We start from the raw sequence: 22,664 nt of genomic DNA, 5'->3' as shown, positions 1-22,664 counted from the left end.
GCAGACAGTTTTTAAAATGGTATTTCTTCCTTATTTGAGTGATTTGTGGCAAGTTTTCACTGCCTGTGGTGGTATTATGGCGTGTGGGGCTGTGTTTAACAGCGACCTTACTAGCACTCATCTTCAGTATACATGTATACACATATGTACTGGTGCTTAATGGTCTGTGTCTGGGACCATAACAAGCCTTCTCGTTTTTTCTTTCCATCTTTCATTTAAATCTGAAAAGTTTTTTTTTTTTCCTCCTGGTTTTAAATAGTCATTAGTATGTAGGTCATATCAAAACTCTAAAGAAGAAGTAGAAATGACTTGAGCCCTGGTAAATACTGCAGCTCTGTGCTTCCTGTCATTGAGCTTTTTAGAGTATTTACAGCAGTGTTTTCTAAAATTTTTGAGACAATAATGCAGTCTAGTTTGTGATGCAAATATTTTTTGGCTTTTATCTTGTAAATACTGTCTGGTGATTTTTTTTCATAAACCCTGTAGGGGTTAGAAAAGGTCTGGAGTTCTAAATAGGCTCAGGCAGGTGACAGTGACTTCGATAGCACAGGAAAACATTTGCACAGTCATTTACATCACTCTATCACATATGCATCAGGCCACCGCTGTAGGCATTGCCCCAGCTTTTCTGAACATTGTGAGTGTGCCCAGGAAAATTCATTCCTCATTCAAAGTGGAAGAGCATATGATACCTGGATAGGCAAGGCTTGAGGAAACATGGAAGGCCATCTATTGATGATAGATCCCATTGAGATTGCAAAACATCACTGCCAGAAAAAGTCATCTCTAAAGGGATCGATTTCTCTATAGTCTAAAAGTTGTACATGTTCGTAGTTTGTTTGTTTTTTAAATACTTCTTAAAGTGATACTTGCTTCTCATTGACTGTGACTGACTTAAGTTTCAAGCAGGATTCCGTTTAACAGTCTTGGCATGGAGGCACCCCTGAATTCGTGCCTTTTTATTAGGTACCCACAGATAAATAGGTCAGTCATTAGTTTTGTACTAAGATGAAGTTTTGTACTAAGGTGAAGGGTGTGATATTTTTGTGGCAGCACAGACTCAAGAAGAGGGTTAAGATCTCTGTGACTGTCAGTGCTACGGTTCATCCCACCCTCCCTTCCTCCCTCTCTCCCTCCCTTTACTCCCCCATCTCTCCTCCTCCCCCTTCTCCCTGCCTGTGTTCATCCCTCTTTTCTTCTCTCATCCAAGTCAATATTTCAGGTAGAACACACTGGTCTAGAATTTATAGTCAAGGATGACTTTGAACTCCTGTTCTTGCTGCCTCTGCTGCCCCAGTGTTTAGATTACATGAGCTACTGTAGTGTTTGGGAGCACGTGCGGAACATGAGAGGACAGCGTTGTTATCCCTTTCCTTCCTTTAAATGGATACTGGGGATCAAATTCAAGTCCTCAGGCTTTTGTGGCAAGCACCTTTACATACTGAACCTCCTCACTGGCCCCTTTCAAATATTTTATCCTGAGAGTCCTTTTGTGGTGAGTTTTCAGGAATAGTAGTGTCCTTCTTGGTGGGGGCTTGGCCTTCCAGCATGGCACGTTGAATGATAGACTACAGAGCTGGCTGTTGGACTGTATTTAAATTTCATGTCTTCCTAAAGAAACTGAGCAGATACTAAACTTTGATAACTGATATCTCATTAAAGATTTTAAAATTTAAGGACAGCTCTCCTGATTTTTCACTTTACTTAAAAATGTGTGAGAAAAAATGTGCTATGATAGATGGAGAGAGATGTTATAAAACCAATGTATGGAAGTGGAGTAGTGTAGGCCTCTGTGGTGAGAGTGTAGATAATTCTCAAAGGAGCAGTTCAGCTTTCTGTGCAATTGGAAACTTTGTGTTGGCAGGGTCAGTGTGGAGTCTCAGTCTTCAGATGCTCTGTGACTGCATTAAGACCTGGCACACTCTTGAGTGTTCTTTCTTATGCAGAGATTATCCACTGTGGTTAGCTGTGGCCCCAAGAAACTCCCTTAACTTCAGGTGGGTTGTTTCAAAGGTTAAATGGAGACAGTGCATGTGCTTACTACAAATCTTATTCCGAAGGTGCCTCTAACAGTGGTGTTAAGTGGAAAGGGATGGGCCCATGTGTTTAACATTGTGTTTAACCATTGATAGGTTCTAGGATCACCTAGGAAACAAAGTTCTGAACATATCTGTGAGGGAGTTTCTAGGTTGGGTTAATTAGGCTGGGAAAACACAACTTAAATCTAGGCGGCACTTCTTCATAGACTGAATAAGGAGGAAGCTAGCTGAGCACCAGCCATCCTCTCTCTGCTTATTGTCTGTGGATGCAGGGTGAACCCGTGCCTCACACCTCTACTCCTGTGCCCTCCCCACAACTGCGAGCTGATATCACCGTGCAAAGGACTTGGCCAGCATGGATGAATGGCTGTAGATAGAGGGCCCATTGCACACCACACTGTCTTCTTTGCTTCGTTTGTTTGTTTGTTTGCTAGTAAGACAGTCTTACTCTACTTGGTGCTGTGTGTGCCCTTACATTAGAGATTGCAAACAGTGAACGTGTAAAGTACAAACCATGCAGAGCTGGAGAATGGTTTTATTAGGAATAATTTAGGCTTCTCCTCCCTATCCCCCAACTTACTATTCCTGTGGCATTACTGAAAGACTTTTGGTAGCAAGGTGGCATCACTGAAAGACTTGTCTGTGTCCTGAAGACAGTGCTAATTTTTAGACACTGGTTTATAAAAATTGATCCTTTGTGGAAGGAAGAAAAGAGAAATCTCCTTTTGGGGGTGTTATCTGTCCTTTTGACAGAAATTCTAGGAGATTGTCTTAGGGCAGCAGGGTCTTCTCTTTTCCATGTGAAATCATGTTCATGGACCACGCAGACTGTCCCACATCATGCTGGGAGGCAAAATCCTTACAGACATAAGGCAAGACTTGCCTGTTGTTCTGTGGGAGGGCTGGAAGAGGGTAGGGGCTGTTGTTCAATCTTACTTCCCTTCTTTAAATATACCGTGAAATATGGTGGAAATACTTTGGGTGTTAGTGCTTGTTTTCTTCCATGAGTGTTTCTGGGTTTTGCTGAGGTCTTGAATGTCACATAGTTATCATTTCTACTAATGTATGTCATGAGACATTTGATCTGTCAGGTAATTTGCATAAAACACTGTAGAGGTTTTTCTGAAGAGCTGATGCTGTCTTCAGTACCTTCATGCTTTGTACATAGAGGTTGGTGACTGTTCCACGTCTATAGTCCAGCAGTGTTTGGCAGCTCCAGCTAAGCTTCAGCTGGGTCAGTGAGCTCCTCGGTGTTAGGAGATTGTATTCTCTTTTCTCTAGAAATTATGTTTATCTGGTTTATTTTGAATAAGTATGAGGTTACTCATATTAATTTATATAGAGGAACAAGACTTTATTTTTGAGATGTATATTATACTGAACGGAAGAGTCTTTCTAGAGGTGATTTTTATTTAGCATTAAATTTTTATTATCAGCAAGGTATTAATGGTTATGCAAGCAACAAATAATGTCAGCTCTAAGGCAGAAGAGTATATGAGCTTACCACCACAATTTGGATGGTACACACACACACACACACACACACACACACGCATACATAATGAATCAGTATGAAAAATCAGTGATTTTTTTAAAACTAATTTTGGGAGTTCTGTAAGGACCAAGATGAAAAATCTTTCCCTTGAAAACATAAGCATGTTTTGTGTTAATATTACATTAAGACCTTTGTAATCAACAAACTGCTCAATGTAGTTTTATCATGCCCTCATAGTGTCTGAGTGAAGGGCTTGTTTTTCATAATGTCTAATAAGTTGGTTATCACACTCAGTATAAAATTTTAGATTTAAGTTATATTAAACTCATATTATTAAGTATTTCTAAATGTTCACCTTGGACAGCTTCCTGTTTGAATCTCAAACCCCTGTCCTAGAAATGAAGGCGGTAAACCATCAAGATAGGGACACAGGAGTAGGGGGCAAAGAAGGGAATAAGTGGGTGAACTTATATATTAGAAAGGCGTCACATACTTGCATAAACTATCCCAGTGAAACCTGTTACTTTGTATTATTAATATCTGCGGGAAGCAGATGTGGCCACATGGGCCAAGATGTTTACTGCCTTGCCCGAGCATGTGAGGTTGCATGCGTGGGCTGCCTGCCAGGCTGGACTGTTCCTCTCGGTGATCAACCTGAGCTCGTGCCTGGAGCGTGTGTGAATTCTGATTGGATGAGGTGGGGTGGAGCTAGATGAGGTCAGTCTGCCAGAGTATAGGAGCTTTGTTGTTTAGCCCTTGCCCTAAGTAGAAGCTAGTAGTAGTAAAAGAAGCTGTTGTAAGGGGACTAGAAGTAGAAGAAGCTGCTGGGGAAGAGAGCTGTAAAGGAAAAAGCCACAAGTAAAGAAGCCGTTGCGTGAACCCTACTTGGTGTCCGTGTTGTTCTTGTCTCTGTAGGCGGCAAGGACTGCGGAGACCAGGATAAATATCCACTAACAACAGTGTACATTTACATCTGTAACAAAACCTGTCTTACAGACTGTCCTATCTTTTGCTCCCATTTAAACTTGCTATTTCAGGCATGTGTGGTTTAAGTCTGATGGTTTGTTGTTTGGTGGGAGGCTGAGAATCCATCTCAATAAAACGATGTGGACAGTATTGAGGTGGTTGATTCTAGAGTGTCCTGGCTCACTGTTGATGGGCTGTGTCAGATATGATTAACATTGGAATAAGGATGCTAGTGGGCATATAGAAAGAGTTGTCACAGTGTCTTGTTCTTCACATGACCTACTTACAACCTGTAGAGTTACATATCACAGTACAGAAAATATTACAGTAATGACTGTGGATTGATGACTCTCACTTTTACTATTTGGAATCCTTAGGCCTAATGAAAACAGCTCAACTCCTCTGGGAACTTGATACTTAAGCCTCAAACTTAACAACTTCTCATTTTAGGTTCTTAATAAAAAAAATTCATCTTTCCATGATAACTTTCAACTTGTTTCTTGCCTTCTGTTGTTCCTTCCCCTTGCCATCTGGCAGTAGGGAGATCTACAGTGCTGGGATAGAACCCAGCAGCATCAGGTAGGATTCTGTGAAGCCTGCTGAGAGGTGATCCCCACACAGAAGTTAGACAGCACTCTACACTGAAAGCTTGGATGGTCCCATTATGCTCCAGTTGGCAAGCCATGGAAATTAGACTTCTCTTAACAAGTCCAGTGCTATGGGCTGATATAGGTGCTTGGAGTAACACTGTATGGGCTGCATTTGACACAGGGCTGTGTTTGAAAGGAGACAACCTGCAATAAAACTCAGCTTGGTAGTACAAGTTCTTAATGCCAGCCAACTGTGTTAAAAAATGGTTTAAAATAACATATTCTCAGGCAATCTTTTTGTTAATTCATTCATTCATTCATTTTTGAGACAGGATCTTACTATATAGCTCTGGGACTCATTTTACAGACCCGGCTGGTCTCAAACTCACAAAGATCTGCCCTGCCTCTGCCTCTCAAGTGCTAAGATTAATGGTATGAACCCATATGCCTGGCTCTCAAATATTCTTGACAAACATTTTTATTGTGGTTGTGAGCTGTCTCATGAACATTATTTTATATAAATTTGTTTTCAGAATGTCACCTCTGAAGAGCAAAGTGAACCATTTTTATAAAACATGCCTAATAAAAACATGTCTTATTTATTTTGAGTGTTTTTTTTCTTAATGATTTTAACTTTTTCATTTATATTTAACAGTGCTTCCAAGAGCATTCACTTTGTAGAATGAGGCTTGGGGGACCATAAACCTGGTACAAAATTGTATTATCAGAATAAATCAAAATGACACTCACAGTCAAGATAGAGGTAACATTTTCAGCCAGCAGAGTAATGCAAGACCATAGTAGGGCTTCCTAAGCAATTCTATATAACATTATCTAAGTTTGGAGATTATTTGAGAATTTTATATGTATCTGTAGGTTGACTATATCTAATATGGCTTTTTCCCTATCTGTATATAAAAATCACAATAAAGTGATTTCTATCAAACTGCATTTTATGACCAGAAACTTACTGGGAAAGGGATAAAATCCAGTGGGCACATTGCTTGTTGAGGTCACCACACATAAAACATTTAGGAGTAAAGATGATACATGTGGGCCAACTGCAGTCTAATCCTATGGCTATTAATGTATGTTTGCAATCTGCTACTGCAGACAGTTTCCTGCTTGTTACACTGTGGTTGAGTAAACTCATCCAGATAACGTGAGCTGTACATGTGGGCTCCTCTGTAATTCTGGTCAATACCAGAAAGGAGGCAATATTCAGGAAACCAGATTTGTCTATGCTTTTGCTTTTGGAAAATCAGATTTTAGAATGAAAGGAAAGAATGTCAGTAAGTGAAATGAACTTGGTAACTACTGAAGGAAGAGACTGGTGTCCTTTGAGTAGCATTTGGCCCATTAACAGGCATTTGAGTAAGTACTAGTTGAATTAAACCCCTTCTTGAGTCTCCCTCAAGACGTGAATCTAATGTACTAGAGGCAGCTCAGTTCCCGTATTCAGCATTTGCTTATTTTAATGAACATATTTCTGACTGGTATTCAAGTTGTGGGAAATAGCAGACTGAGTAGACTCCCTTTTCCATTTGTCTATTTGCACTGTCTTGGAGGAGGAGCTCTCAGAATGGCTCAGTGGCAGAGCACATCCTTAGCCTGTGCTAGGATGGGTCAATCCCTGGATTCTATCTGTGACACTCCAAAACAAAACAAACCCAAGTATTAGTGTCCTGATGTGTGGCTTCCGTCACCAAAATGGTTGCATGACTTATCACCAGGGTGGCATGGAAACCTTTGACATGAGGACAGAGAGTGACAGGCCAGTTGATAAATTCCATCAAGGCTACAGCCATTCCTGGGTCTTGGAGGTTGATGACTAGAACTGCTTTAACCAGCCTTTGGGGTGCCACTTATCAGTAGTCAGTTAGGGGTGCTGCCTGGCACTCCAGTTGTGCTGTTGAAAAGCTGAGAGGGAAGAGTGTCTCTCCTGAGCAACAAGGGCATTGAAGATGATAATGACAGTGGGGTACCCTGAGGCTCTGAAAGAATGTGAAGGGGCTGTAATTAAACCTTTGAGCAGACAGCAAAACAGTATTTTTTCTCCTTGAAGTCTTCAGAAGACAAATAGGAAACATCTTTCCCTTCCATTTTTGGCCATCACTGAGAGTGATCGTTCTGGTGATAGCCCTCATACTTTGTGAATATACCAGCCATTGAGATCATCACTTCAGGTCCTCTACCGAGTTTTGTTTTCATGCTGTTCTAGCACTGTGTGCTTCTTTTCAGACAGGCATCTTCTTCCATCCTTTTGTGTACCTCTACAAGAGTTTTGTTTGCTTATTGTCTTACAGCGTTGATATGAAACACGGGGCTTGCTCTCCTACTGAGGCGCATGCACCCCTAGCCCTAGAGTTGGGCATCTTAGTCCAGGTTTCTGTCAGTGCAGTATCACTGTGTATGAACTGGCTGCTGTCCTGTGCAGTAGCCTAATGGACAGTGAGTTAACTTGGCTCACCTGCTCTTCTGGGGAGTTCTGAGAGTGAACAGCGACCATAGCTTGTTTGCACCCAGCTTATGGGTGGCCACCTTGTTCTAAGTCAGGGATCGGCTGCTGATGTGATGGTTCCTGTTGGTGGCAGAAGCAAGAGTCAAAGGCGGGGCAGGGCTGAGTTACAAGAAGGAGCTGTGCTTTGGCTGTGGGAGGATAGGTTCATGTGCGAGACAGGAGTCCAGCAGGGAAAGCAGCAAATGAGCCCTACAGCTGCAGTCTCTGCATGGGCTGGCTGATCACTGACCCTGTGCCTTCAGAGTGCTCAGTCTTGTTATAGCTCCCTAGAGTAAAACCTTGGTGGATCTTTGACCTTCAGTCTTTGCCTGATTGACTGTGAGCATCAATGGCAATGACTCCTAAACTGAAGCAGCCAAGAATGCAACATGAACTTTGGCAGTTATTTTTAAAGCTTTTATCCATTTGTTTGAATGTTTAGAGTGCGTGTGAGTGCATGTGAGTGCAGCAGGGTGTGAACTTGATGCTGGGTGTTTTCCCCAGTCAGTTCCCATCAGTTCCCTTGATGAGCCTGGAGCTCACTGATTTAGAGAAGCTGGCCAGCTCCTGCACTCCAGGGACTTCCTGTCTTTACTTCCCCATCACTGGGATAACAAGCTTATACCATTGCCCTTACTTGGATGCTGGGGATCAGAACTTGGGTCCTTATGCTTACAGAGCAAACACTTTAACTACTGAGCCGCCTCCCTCTCAGCGTGCTCTCCTCTGATCCTTAAAACAATCCTGACTGTTGTTTCAAGTAATAAGCTGTTAACATCACCTATCTGAGCAAGGAACACAGGCAGAACAGACCATGGTAGCCTAATGGAAGATGATTCACTTCTCTGATTTAAATAAAGGCGACACACAAACACAAGGCCAGCTGTGGCCTGAGATGCATGACTTGTGCATTTGTTTGTTTGTTTGTTTTAACGCATTTGATCTGGAGCGTTCCTCCTGCCCCCAAATTGGGAAAGGGAGCTCTTGCTTGCTAAAGACCCTATTTATCAGTAGGTGACTTCTCACCCCACTTCCCTGCCAGGCCTATAGACACATTTGAGTTTATAACTCTGGTCTGAATGGTCAGGAGCAGAGAGTTTATTCTTTCTTTGCATGAGCTGAGAAACAAATATTCTCAAACCCTTTTTCCCCTAGGAGATTTTTTCATTTTGCCAATACTTTATGAAAAATATTGCTTGCTTTTAGTTTTAATTCATTTCCTTCTTTCTTGGCCATCCCTGTCAATATATAGAGCAACTACTCAGAAAACTGTTAGTTTCCAGGAATCCAGTTATTAAAGTCAGCCTTTGTGTCTCGTCTGTAAACCCTTTTCCTACCCAGTCCCATCTCCCTCTGACATCTCGAAGCTCACAGTTAGATCCTCTGCCACATGGGAGTGTCATGACACAGTACAAGTGGTACTGCGTCCCTAGCTTTATCTAGCACACTCAGAAGACAAGGGAACTCGAGCCTGGCTTTCTCCAGAGGTGTGACTATCAGGGCTCTACACTGGTGGGTGTATTTGACTGTCCTCTGAAAACAAGCTTTTTTAGTTATTTTGAAGTTCCTCATCGTCTTCATTTTGAAAGTTTATTTAGGAGCTTTTAGTAAAGTTGTGTGGAAGTCCTATGCTGTGATTTCTTTTTTTTCCTGCCCCTTTAAAGAAGAGATGAAGTAAGGAAAGGATTTCAAACAATTACTGTCTGGATTTTTCTTTTTCAGATGCAAAAGAAATTGTTTTAAAAGCCCAGATCTTAGCTGGAGGAAGAGGAAAAGGTGTCTTCAATAGTGGTTTGAAAGGAGGTGTTCATTTAACAAAAGAGTAAGTCTGAATGGTTTAGGGCCCATCCTGATCGGGACTGAAAGGGTTCTTGTGGGCTAGGGCTGGGGCCAGTGTGTGGTACAGAGAGGAAAGGGAGGCTCTGGCAGGTGTGGCCTTGCCCCAGAGCCTCCTCTCATCAGAGGGTTTTATACCCCGCAGTGAGGAAGATTACACTTCCCCTCTCCCAGGCAATCTGTGATACATCCTAAGAGTGGGAAATAACGCTGCTTGCAACTGTAATGCCATTTCCATCATCTCATTTCCATGAAAAATATTATGTGGTTCCTGTGACCAGTGGCGTCTTTGTGGCGCCTGGTCTGATAGTTTATGCTTGCCTATATCTGAACATCTTTCCAGCATCCTGCCCCAGCACAAAGCCTCTGCTTTCTTCCCATTACAGTCTTTTCATTGATTGTGGTCCTTGTTTTCCCTCTCATTGTTTACTGTTTCCCAGATCATCCATTATCAATTTCAATATAAGTTTCTTATGCATCCAGTATTGTTTCGTTATACATGTTTGGTGAGGAAAGGGGTGTGAAGCAGAGTTCAGCATTCCTTCATTCATTCACTCATTCCTTCATTTGTATTTGGCTTTCAGTGACATGCAGACTGTAAATGGAAAGATATGCATTCTCTGGGTAATGGGGAGATGTAGGCTAGAGGTGTACTCTGGACAGTGTGGATGTGAGGAGGTGGGGTGGTAATCCTGCACAGCATGGATCTGAGGAGGTGAGGTGGTATCCTGCACAGTATGGATGTGAGGAGGTAGGGTTGGTACAGTAGTCCTGGGCAGTGTGGTGTGAAGAGGTAGGATGGTGGAGGTGACCCTTGATATTGTGAACCCTGCTGTATCATTATTTGCAATTTGCCCTAATTGTTTTTTTGTTATCCCCTCTTTTTTATCCCTCCTAGCCCTAAAGTAGTGGGACAGTTGGCTCAACAGATGATTGGTTATAATCTAGCAACAAAACAAACTCCAAAAGAAGGTGTGAAAGTTAACAAGGTAATGTGGATATTCTTAGTCATTTCATATGCACTTAAAACAAAAGAACAGAGGTGTAGACTCTACTCTGACAGATTCTCATGAAACACTGTTCTTTGACAACATACTGGTTTTGTTTAGGGAGTGCTGTGTCTTGGAAGAAAGACCTGAAGGGCTGTGTACATTGGCCGTTCACCAAAACCCAGTGAGGGGAATGACCAGAGCAGCAGTTTTCCATTCAGAGCACAGATGCACTCTGCTTGGAGCTGACAGGGCTTGGTAGGGCAGCCTTGCACTCTATAAGCCTCTTGCTTTCCCACGTAGTCTCATCCTCAGTCCTTTCTATTAGAAGTGCCTTTTGTAGTGGTTAGTCTTAAATCTACCTCATGCTCTACTTTTAAGCCACTCAGGGCTATAAGTGTATTATTAGTGAAGACTGCTTGTAGTAAGCATGCATGCCATGTACACCCATGTGCACGCATCCATATGGCACATAGACATACATATGAAGAGGAAGTAAAGTTCAGAGAAAAATGGCCTGCCTCTGCTGTGCAATTGTGAATGCAGGATCCATGTCCAGGCCCTGCCTTTCCCTCCTTTCTGTTTTCAGCCTTTTGTTCCTGTCTTCTTGTGTGAATCAACCAAAGCTGTCTGTTGTGTATACCACAGTGCAAGGCGATGACCATGCAGAGACTCATGTACACAAGTGTAAGACCTGTGTAGCAGACTGTGAACTCATGAGCAGAGCCCTTTGAGTGTCACATGTGGCCACCCTGAAGACAGTATGGCTGGAAAGGGGCATCCTAACTGGGCCTTATTTTTTGGCCCTGCTCTGATGCCATAGCATCAGAAACTCGCATCCTCTATCTTGTGCTCTGCTAGGGGGTTATTCAGTGGTACAGTCTGCTTTTAGTTTTCTTAGAACTTTAGAAAGTTCTTGACATAGCCTTAGAAAGCTTGTCCTTAGTAAGTCATGGTAGACTCAATCCTAGCCAAAATAGGGACACAGAAAAACAGAAGATATCCTGAGGAGGGGACATTTCTGTCCTTCTTTGTGTCTCTCAGGCTATTGAGAAAGTGCACCCTAGGAACTTGGAATCTCCTCAGGAATGTCGTGCTGGGAAAGGGGAAAGGCCACAGCTTGCTGCTGGGCTGGGGAGGAGCTGGTCTGCCAGGAAGGTCCACACAATTCTGAGAACCCGCCAGAGCACGCTGCAGAAGTGCCTCATAGCTACTCACACCTCTTGCTCTAAACTCATGTCAGAACCCAAAAGATGGCCTTGTGCTGTCACTGGGTCTCTGTGTTCCTCTTCCCAGTGTGACACGTTGAATGAACATCTTCTGCTTCCCACTGTTGTTTGTTTAACTGGCCTGTTGAGTCTCCGTACTGAGCCTAGCTTGTTAGGACCACTAGTGCCTGGGATCATCATAACATGGCTCTAGTACAGCAGGACGTTGGGATACTGCTAGGTATTAGCGTCATCTACTGAAACGCCAAGTCATCTCAGATGCTAAGGAGTACACCCAAAAGCTGAGTGTTGGTCTGTCTGGCAGATGCAGGCTCTGTCAGCCTCGGGGTTGATTGGTTCCTGTTCAGACCGGAACTCTATTTTTACTTCCTTTACATCTGATGATGAGCAGTCACGTGCATAACTTACTCAGAATTTGTCCATAGATAGCATAGTTAGCACTGTGTTTGTAGGGAATTGGTATTTTATTGGACACATGTAACTGTAGATTAGAATTTGTGAAACTTTTAAAAAGCATATAAAAGTGTCTACTCAAAGCAGATTCACAGTACATAGTAATAAAATTCTACAGAAAAGTGGCTTGTAGCTAAGTCCCTGACTCGCTGGAGATAAGCATGTTCTTGAGAATTGAGGCATCACCAGAAAAAATAAAAAACAGAGTCATTTATTTTTAAGTCTATTTTTACTGTAATTCAAGAACATGTAACAATTCCAATAGAATAAGAGTCAGAATGAAAGAATTATGCACTCCCAGCTTGGAAGGAACTGCGGTGCTCTTGGTCCTCTTCGGACGCCCAGGCTGTGTCCTGTCTCTGTGACAGCGCTCATGTGTTAGTGCTGTAGTTCTGCTTCCTCTGTTGGGATTGGGTTTTTGAGATACGCTTTCTCGTAGCCCAGGCGAGCTGCAAATTTGCTATGCAGCAAGAAATGGCCTGTACTTGTGATTCTCCTCCAGAGCAGGCTGAGCAATGGACTGCAGAGTTACACCTTTCCCCAAGTCACTGCACCTGGTAATGTGTCCTTACCATTGTCTTCATCGTTGTGGTCGTCCTCCTTCTCCTCTTCCTCCTCCTCCTCCTCTTCCTCTTCTTCTTACTCCTCTTCTTCTTCCTCCTCTCCTCCCTCCTCCTCTTCTTCTTTTTTTGCTAGAAGGATAATCTTGTAGTCACTGAGAGTAATTAGTATTTAACCAGCACGTTAATTATATATATTTGTTTTAAGTGTTTCATAGACAGTGTGACAGTGGAGATTCAGAATATTCTGACTTTAGGAAACGCTGGAGACTTCATACCTGACTGTTCCTTTCATTTTCTTTTTCTTTTTGGCTGTCCTGGAACTCACTCTGTAGACCAGGCTGGCCTTGAACTCAAAAATCTGCCTGCCTCTGCCTCCCAAGAGCTGGGATTAAAGTGTGCACCACTACTGCCTGACATGTTCCTTTCATTTTCAAGACAGGCATCTGGAGAATCCATTGATGGCCCCAGATATAGTGACAGCAGGGCCCTGCTTTCCCCTTTCCAGGATATGTAGTACTCACTGCATTGTCTTCCTTGAGCTGGGTTGAGTTCAGGGATTAAAGTCATCAGACAGTATCCTTCGGGCTTCTCACTAGAGCCAGGATACACAATATATTGTGGTATAGTCTTCCTGCGTTTGAGAACCTGCATAGATTGATATTGGCACTGAGATTCTCCCAGGCCCCACATGTGGTGCTGAGTTCCCAGATATCAGCAACGGTGTTTCTTGCAGATTCCCTTCTTCCTTTTGTTGTTGTGTTTAGTGATGTTCCAGCTTTTCCTGGCCCATGCCTCAGGTTGTTAGTAGCGTGCTATATAGGAGTGTTATAATTTAAATACATTAATATATACCTAAATGCTTCGGTAATAGAAAATGTTGAATGCTGTGACTACCACAACCTGGGTGTGCTCACTATCTAGAGAACAGAAAGTCTAAGTAAAGTCTCTCTCAGATTTTATCTTTGGTGAGGAGAGGGTCAAATTTCCATTGTGTTTCTGTATACTTGGAAGGCCAAGGGAGCTCTGAGTTCCCCTTTAAAAAGGCACAAACCCCACTCCTACGGTCTTTACCATACTGATGTTTTCCTCTCGAGGATCTGCCTTTAAATAGCATCTCAGTGGAAATGAGGGTACAGCACATGAATGTGGAGGGACATAAACCTTTCTAGAAATGTTGTAGAAATTAAATTATATACTGTAACCTTTGAGAATCGGCTTTTTTCCAGTGATTTATGGAGATTGTATCCTTTCATTGTTATATAATATTCTGTAATATGCATGTTCCACAATTCCTTAACTCATCATATATTAATATCTCCATTGTTTTAAGCTGCCCTTTACACATCAAAGCGGTCTATACATTTATGAACAGATTTTGGTGTAGATAGTTCTTTATTTGGGGGATAAATTTTGAGTTATGTGTAGTTGTATGATCAGTTGATTTTGTTTTATTTTGTTTTAGAAACTGTCAAATATTTGGCAGTGCCATCTGTGATGTACAGTGACTGGGGTTCTCCACATTCTAGCCAACATTTGGTAGTCATTGCTTAAAATTTTAGCCAGTTTTGTAAATATGCAGTGCTATTTCACTCTAATTTAAAATGCCACAGCCCTTGAAGCTACAGATCCAGACTTCATTTGCTCATTTGTCATTTGTAGGCTGTCCCTGAAGGCTGTGCTTGCTGTCAATACATTAAGAGGGACCAGGAGTCACAGTGGCACACTCCTCAGCAGGGACCATGCTTTTCCTTGAAAGGCTGAAGGGCTCAGCTTCAGCTTGTTGCGTGTGTACTGTGTCAGCAGGTTCTGTTGCTGTGATTTGCATCATCATCTTAGTGGAGGAGAGCTTCATGGGGAATAAAAATATTTAGTTTTGATGAAGTTCAAAATATCACTGTTCTTTTGTGGACTGGGCTCTTGGTACATTCTAAGAACAAGGCTTTCTGTTAAGATTGTAGTGGTTTTTCCTTTTCTTCTGTGTGTGTTGGTTTTCAGTAACTTTTGATTAAGGTGGCAGCCTTAGGCCCATGCTTTGTGTTTTCCCTGTGGATGTTCACTTGTGTGTTTACCCCCTTTAAAGAGATGTGGTTTTCCTTTGTTGTATTGCTTTTGTGCCATTGTCAAACGTTAGCTGGCTGTATTCATGGAGTCCCCTGCTACTGCCACTTAATTGCTGTAGCATCCAGTATGTTTTACACTGTGGACACTGCTTTTCTCATTTCATTCCTTTTTTTTCCTCAGTGTGCTGTATCCTGTTCTTGTACCTTATCATACGATTCTTAAAATAATAATTGCCTTAGTTGATAGAAAAACATCTCTTGCTGAACTTTCAATAGAAATTGTGTTAAACTGCTATATTAGTTTGGGGAAAATCAGTGTTTGCTATGTTAGACCTCAGTGTCCATTAAGAAAGTGGACACTGTTCTTAGCTCTGCCTTGATTTCTGCTTTCACAGTTACATAGTACTCAGAATATAGGTTGGAGATATTTATATATTTTTAGATTTCCACCTAATGTTTTCTCCTCTTTTTCAGTAGCAGTTATTATAGGGATTGGAGCTTTATTTTCCCATATTAATTTAATTTTACATGTACAACAAGATTGTTGTTGATGGTATTACTTCCTGCTGATGCTTGGTAGATGTCTGCAGAGAGCACTGTGGTGCAGAGACTCCCTCTCCCGTGCTTGTTGGCATTCCTGGGTCCCTGGTTCCTGCAGCCTCCAGCCTGATTTACACGGTGGGGCTCAGCATGGTGTGTTCCTCTAGTCTCAGCCTCCCAACGCTGCTTTCTCCTTTTAAGTTTTTCCATTCTTCCTGTTTTCTGTTGACTTAAAGTTTTATTTGAATGTAGTGGAGGAGTAAGCAAAAAGTGTCAATTCCATATTCTCAAGAGCGAGGGTACAGGCTTATAGAAACTTTAAATTCTTAAGCGTATTAGAGGTGCTATTTAATGCATACATATGTACACACATATAGACATATATCAGGCATTTTTGTCTGACTCTGTGACATTGTGTTACATGTCGCTCAGGAGAGGAGTGGGTGTGAGGCAGCACTTCGCACGAGATCCACAATCGCTGTCATCACTACCAGCTACTGCTCTGTAGGAAATAGAAAATAGGATGGTTTCATAGAATCTTAACTCTCTGCCCTTAGGTCATGAGTAGTTTGCACATTGCTATTCAACTTAGACTTAAAATTTGAATAACAGGATATGAAGAAGGGAGGAGAAGAGACATGTTGGTCAGATCAAATAATGAAACAAGATATTTTGAATACACAAGCAGCTCAAATGTGCTCTACACAAAGTTAACTGGACTTTTCATTCTTGTGATCACAGGTGATGGTTGCTGAAGCCCTGGATATTTCTAGAGAAACGTACTTGGCCATTCTAATGGACCGGTCCCATAATGGCCCTGTGATAGTGGGCAGTCCTCAGGGGGGCGTTGATATCGAGGAAGTGGCAGCTTCCAGTCCAGAACTCATCTTTAAGGTATGTTTGATTAGCTGGCCATGTAACTGAATGTTAGTGTAGTAACTGCTCAACATTTGTTGTGGAGTCTGAGGCAGGGAGCACTGGACCTATTGCGGAGATGTGAGGTGAAGATGTTGAATCTCGTCAGGCAGAATTGAAGTGTCTAGTATTCAAAGGCTTCTCTTTTCTTTCCTTTCTCCTCCCTGTCTTCTCTTTCCTACTTTTTCTTTCTGCATCATTTTTTCTTTCCAGTCTGACTCAAGAAATAGCCAACAGGAGAACACTGCTCTGTCTCCCTTTCTACTGGGTGGACTCCTGTCTTAAACAGTGGTTATGGTCTAGACACTTTCTCTTGTGGAACTGGGTGTGGGTTAGTCTGTGTATTAGTTAGTTAGCTTGCTGTGACAAACTCCTGTCAAAGTAACTTAAGGAATGGTTTATTGTGGCCCATAGTTTGAGGGTACAGTCCATCCTGGCAGGAAAGGCAGGGCAGCAGGAGCCGGAGGCAGCTGGTCATGTCATGTCGGGAAGCAGAGGGAGATGGCTGCTGGTGCTGCTACACTTTCTCCTTTTGGACCAGACTGAGATGATGATACCTCCCACTCTGAGGGTGAGACTTTGCTCTCCAGTTTTCTTAGTGTAGTCACTTCCTCACAGACATACCAGAGACTTTTGTGATCCAGGCCCCATCGAGTCGATACTGAACTTTAGACTGTCCAGAGAAGAACAGGCATTCAGACGTTCACATTCTAATCTGTTGTTTCAGTCCTTGAAAGCTTCCTACTAAGATCAGTTTCAGAGAGATGAGTAGTCAGATTCAAGTAGGGAGTAAGTCTGTCACAAGCCTTTAGCGTCAGTTTAAAAAATAACATACTACTACCTTGGTTTTTATCCTGTAGCATCATAAGGATTAATCAGTTAACATTCTCATCTATAGCAGAAAACACCCATTTGGAATAGTAAACCCAGTTTTTAATCTTGGTTCCTAATGCCCAATTTCTTTAGAGTTTTCTACAAGAAACATTATTTCCTTTAGAAAGTGTTTTGTTTCCCGTTAAGTAGGGGAAGAATCCTATTTTCTGAATCTGATTTTCAATATACTGTACTAACACCAATGATTGTTCTAAAAATAGTCTCATCAGAATTACATAGATTAACTGCTTTGGAAGTTTAATTGAAGCTTTATACACAGGCTTACTCATAATGTCTAGCCATTTCCAAAATTAACTTTATCTAAAACAGTCTCATTTGCTATCATAATTCATGAACTAATACACATGAATAGCATTCATTGTTTTTTGACAGCAGATCACTTTGTAGAGTGAAACTATTATTAATAATTTTCATATGAATAAAGTGTTCAAGTCTTAAGATAATATTTAACCTGTGTATGACAACTCCAAACTTAACAGCAATATTAGGCACCAAAGCCTTTTTTTTGGATGCCTTCCAAAAGATGTCACAAAAATTAACTGACTAAATATTCATCAATGCCATCTGTGTAGTAATTAAAAGTGAAAACTGGCATTAGATCGTCTTGTCAGCATGCCACCTTGAAGAATTATATAGTTTTTGGAAGAGCTGTTTCATGATGGCCTGCTAATTAAAACGTGCCCCATAGGCAGCCGCAGTAGCCTCGCTTGGAGCTCAGTGGAAGGGTGCCACACTTTAATTACTTACTTTCCAGAAAGTGCTTTAAGTCTTCGCTTTCAGGTTTAAATCTTCTCACTGGACTTCTGAATTTTGTTCATTTCATATATTTTCACTAGGAGCAGATTGACATCTTTGAAGGGATAAAGGATAGCCAGGCCCAGCGCATGGCAGAAAATCTGGGCTTCCTTGGGTCTCTGAAAAACCAGGTACAAAGCCTTTGGGAGACAGCATGTTTGCCTTGTTTCAGGAAATATTGCAGAGACTTGTTTAATTGCTGCTGATGTTTGTGACTGACACAAGATGGTTGTGTCTGAAACTTTCGCCAAATTGTTTATGATCAAGAAACTATTTTCTCCTGTTGCAAGAGGTGATGTATGTATATGTATCTGATCGAAATGGTTTGTGTGTGTGTATGTGTAAATTCTGTGTATATGCTGTAAATGTGTATGTATGTATGCAGTGATATAGAGATGTGTATCAGTATGAGAAAGAGTTGTATACATATATATGCATATGTGTATATATTACGTATACATATATGATAGTGTTATATATACATATATGATAGTGTGTGCTTATAGTTTTATGATGTGTGTATGATTACATGCATACAATGTGTGTGCATGCATACATTTTTATGTGAGAAATATCTATGCATACATATATATGAGGGAATTTATATGTTTGTGTACTGCAGGTTTATAATGCATATGTATATGTATGTGTGTGTGTATTTGCGATTGTGTATGTATGTGAAAATATGATACAAGTGTGCCCTGTACATCGATGATATGTATATGATCAGATATACATGTATATAATAGAGGTCTGTATGTGTGCTGCATGTAGTTCATGAACTCCATGCTGTTTGGTGATATTTGTTACTGTGGTTTTGAGACAGGGTCTCATGTATCTCAGGGATGTTTTAAACTTCTGACCTCTTGGTGCTGCCTCCTAGGCCTTGGGATTACAGTCCTGCACCTGGCACCTTGGAGAGGTGATCTTGGGGATCCAGCTCAGGGTCCCGAGCGTGCTAGGCAAGTGCTCTGCTTACTAAGCTGCTGCCCCAGCCTCTCTCTCACTGATGGGCTTGTAATGTTTCCTTACAGTACTGCTGGTGCCGCTTGGCACATGCACACTCATTACACTAAGAATTTACTTCCAGCATCTGTATAATGGAGAGAGTGACTACTAGCTGAGAGGTATATTGTAGGGTTTGAGTTGAGTGCTGTATAGAGCAGTTATTCACAGTGCTTCTGGGGTGTGGGAAGAGTACCTGCCTTACATGTGCAAGACCCCCGACTTACTCCTAAGCCCCACAAACAAGCAAGATTATCACTGTATTTATTAACAGTGCACATTACTTAACCAATTGCTATTCTTTTGCAGCCAATGGGCATTTGAAATGTTATTGATGGCATGAAGGCAAGGTTGTTCACTCAGAACAACCAAAAATATATTAATTTAGTAGTCATATCTTTTTGGTTTGAGGACAGAACAGTAGTACTCCAAGCTTTGGTGGGGCAGAATTTTTCATGAACATCCAGGGTCTGCCTTTGTTCCAATCCGTGACAGGTGACGATGTGTGGAAACAGGCGAGCTTCTTCCCACAGCTAAGTCAGAAGAACTTCCTGCCCCTTCCTGCCCCTCTCCCTCCTCCTTAACTCCAAGAGGCTTCTTTAGTATATGTGTATTCACTGGCCTGGGGCTGCCCAATGGATAAATAATAAGTTGCCCCACAGTGCCCAGGGAGGATTGTCTTCAGGACCCCGTAGGATACAGCAATCTAATTCATCCTCAAGTCCCTTCTAGAGAATGGCTTAGTATTTGCTTATAACCTACATACTTTTCTCCCAGGTGTTTTATACCCCTTACGGTGTCTGTGCTCTTTAAACAGCTGCCATATTTTATAGTTTGGGGAATAATGACAAGAAAATAAGATTTAGGTGTTTGGGCAGCTGCAATAGTCATTTAGAATATGTTCCTTAGTATTCTATTTGTTTGTATATGTGCCACAGTGAGCGTGATCAGAGGACAACTTACTGGAGTCATTTCTCTTTCTACCATGTGGGTCTAGGGATTGAGCTGAAATCATCAGGTCCAACAGTAAGGATCTTTGCCGCTGTGTCATCTCACCAGCCTTACAATATTTCCCTTCTGTGGTTAGGTTAATGCTTGGGCATGAGACCTGCAGATAGAACTGGCACTTCCCTGAGCTTAGTTGAACATTCTTGTTCCAATGCAACAGTGATGTTTGCATCATCTCCAGAATTGTCACTGGTAATGTGGGCAAGTCAAGGAAGGGTGCAGTGGGGCGAAATGTCAGACGTGTTCAGCAGAAGAAAAGGCACCGCTCATTTGAAAATCAAAGTAAAGACTGTTGAAAAGTAAAGGACTCAAGGTGGTAGAAGACATCAGGACCTCCTGGACTATGTCCTAGGAAGAGACAACTAAGTGTCCTCTCTGAGACCGGAAGACTGCTACGAAGGCAGTTCGTTCAAAGGAAGGTGCTAGATGAGTCTTGGGCTCTGTGCTGTAGTGATTAGTTTCATGTTATTAGACTGAGGCTGCTAACAATATATACCATTTTAAAAGATGTATTTAAAGGCTGCTTATATAGAGAAATTGGTCCCTGAAGCCATTTGGTCCCATGTTTCATTCCAAGTTTATTCAGTCACCTATGCACATCCTCTGTATTCGCACATGTGTGTTCTTGTTGTGGACTGGACTCAGTGAGTCCCTCAACCCATGGGGAACCAGGGCCCCAGTATGCAGGTGGGCAAGAAGTCAGTGAAAAGTGACAGACACTGACACAGAGAGAGTGCTGTATCTGAATGTAATTTCTCAAAGCGAACATCAGACTTACAGTATAGAAGAAAACAAAAAAGTTAGGTGACATATCAGTCAAAGTACATTGAAGTTATTTGACACAAAACAGAAATGCATACATAAAGACTGACAGGAACCAGGCAGTGTTTACAACTGAGATAAGATCAGTCCTATCTAAAGTCAGCTATTGACAGGAGCCAGGTAAAAGGGCTAATATGCCTAGGTGCAATTCTGGTGTATTGTATAACCCAGCACCAGGGGGTTTCCGCTCTTGCTAACTTTTTCATGAATAATACAATACTCTAGTTCCTCCTTAAACCATAACCCTCCTTCTTTCTACTACTATGTAATGTAGGCTGCCATTCATGTTTGTAATGGGAATTCTAAGTTTACTATTTTGAACTAGCCCTGAGATTTCTAGCTCCTATCCAGTAAAATACTGCAATAGAGCATGTAAGACCTTCCATAGTATTGCAGGGACAAATCTGGTTATGGGGCACCAGAGACTCTCCAGGAGACAAGTTTCCGTGAAACTTTTTGTCTCAGGACTGCGGCCAAGCTTTTGGGCTTGCCGTGCAGACTCCACTGGAGTGGGTGTGTCATGTTTCTCCCATTTGTCTATAGTCATCCTTGTTAGAACCCTAATCCCCATTACATAGTACCTTGATCACTCCTCTGTTGGCACAGCTCACAGTAATAGCACACAGATAACATGTACAGGTAACATACATTTGGCATGAGCAAGACTAAGTAAATCACATATGTAGGCTGTCTACATTGAATGCTTCTAGGAATTAACAATAGCTGTCATAATGTGCCAGCAGGAAAAACCCAGAGTGGGCAAATCTGTTGACCCATGGTTGGAAAGCTCAGCTTCTGAACATAGTAGAAAGCTCTACAGATGATAATAATAATATTAAATATATCTTAAAATACCCTTGCTACCTCTATATGTGAGAGAAAATTAAGGGTTATTTGTAATTCTTAAATGACATAATTATATTTCCCCAGTTTCTGAATGTGATATGTCATAGTCAGTAAGGAGCCTGGGTTACCAGGATATTTTTAAGTTATCAAGGAAAGAAAAGAAATAATAAAACCTTTGAGACAGGGTCATAGCTGCCACTGGGGGCCGACATCTTTGTGGGTTTGACTCTTTATTTGCCCATTGAGCAGGCACTGATTGCATGTTACTTCCTTTTCTTGGCTGTTTCCAAAGTACCAAAAGATAGCCATTGTTCTCTTGGGATTTGTGGAATAGTGGCAATCATTCCTCAGGTCTAAAATACATGAACTGGGCAGGGAAGGGGAGGGAGGGCAGGAAGAAGTGGGCGGGAGGAGGAAGAGAAGCAGAAACAGAATGAGAATGAATGTGAGCTGTCCATGACTTGGAATTTATGGAGGGGTACCCAGTGTGCTTACACAGTAAGGGTGGGTGGCCCATGAGCTAATGGAAGCGGTGTATAACGTGTAACGTCTGATTCAGGATGCTGCCTTAAGTCATGAAGGTGCCATGAGCAGAGGAGGCAGGCAAGATAGGCAAACGGTTCAGCAATTTAGGTCACTGATCCTATCATGAAGAGATGATCCTAGAAACTAAAGGAGCGCGTGGACATCTGGCAATGGCTGCCTTGGTAAAATCTGTATTCTCTGAATTTTACCACAGTTTTTTGAAATGGTTGTATTTGATCTTACTTATGAACCAAAGTTATTTCTATTACTTACTTTGTTCTTATTGATAAATTACTCATTAAATAATTTATTGAGTATTAAATGTCAATATAGAAGTAACTGGCACAGGGTGTGGGTAAGTAGGGCCTTTCCACATGCCTGCACACAGCTGTACTGCCATACATGGAGTCACATGTATATGTTCCCAGATCCCTGAGAGGCTGAGTCATGAACCCCTGAGATTATGGATACAATGCCAAGCCCAGCAACATAACAGGGTCCAACCTCAGAAACAAAGATCCAATCCCAAAGATACTGCCGCATGCTGCACAGCTTAGTCCTAGGCACTCAGACACACATGTGGGACAACAGGGT

General features: G+C 41.9%; 1 protein-coding gene across 1 annotated transcript in view; it reads left to right on the top strand.

Annotated features, from left to right (window-relative positions):
- The window catches only part of Suclg2 (succinate-CoA ligase GDP-forming beta subunit), a 238,335-nt gene that overhangs the window by 108,985 nt on the left and 106,686 nt on the right, over window positions 1-22,664 (top strand). The window contains exons 3-6 of the mRNA XM_021164922.2: window positions 9,313-9,412; window positions 10,325-10,415; window positions 16,002-16,154; window positions 17,906-17,995. Coding sequence (XP_021020581.2) covers window positions 9,313-9,412; window positions 10,325-10,415; window positions 16,002-16,154; window positions 17,906-17,995 — 434 coding nt within the window. The remainder of the gene's footprint in view (window positions 1-9,312; window positions 9,413-10,324; window positions 10,416-16,001; window positions 16,155-17,905; window positions 17,996-22,664) is intronic.

The sequence above is a fragment of the Mus caroli genome, chromosome 6 (assembly GCF_900094665.2).
Source record: "Mus caroli chromosome 6, CAROLI_EIJ_v1.1, whole genome shotgun sequence".
NCBI classification, from domain to species: Eukaryota; Metazoa; Chordata; class Mammalia; order Rodentia; family Muridae; genus Mus; species Mus caroli.
Note: the sequence above shows the minus strand (reverse complement) of the source record. Positions and strands in the feature narration are given on the sequence as shown.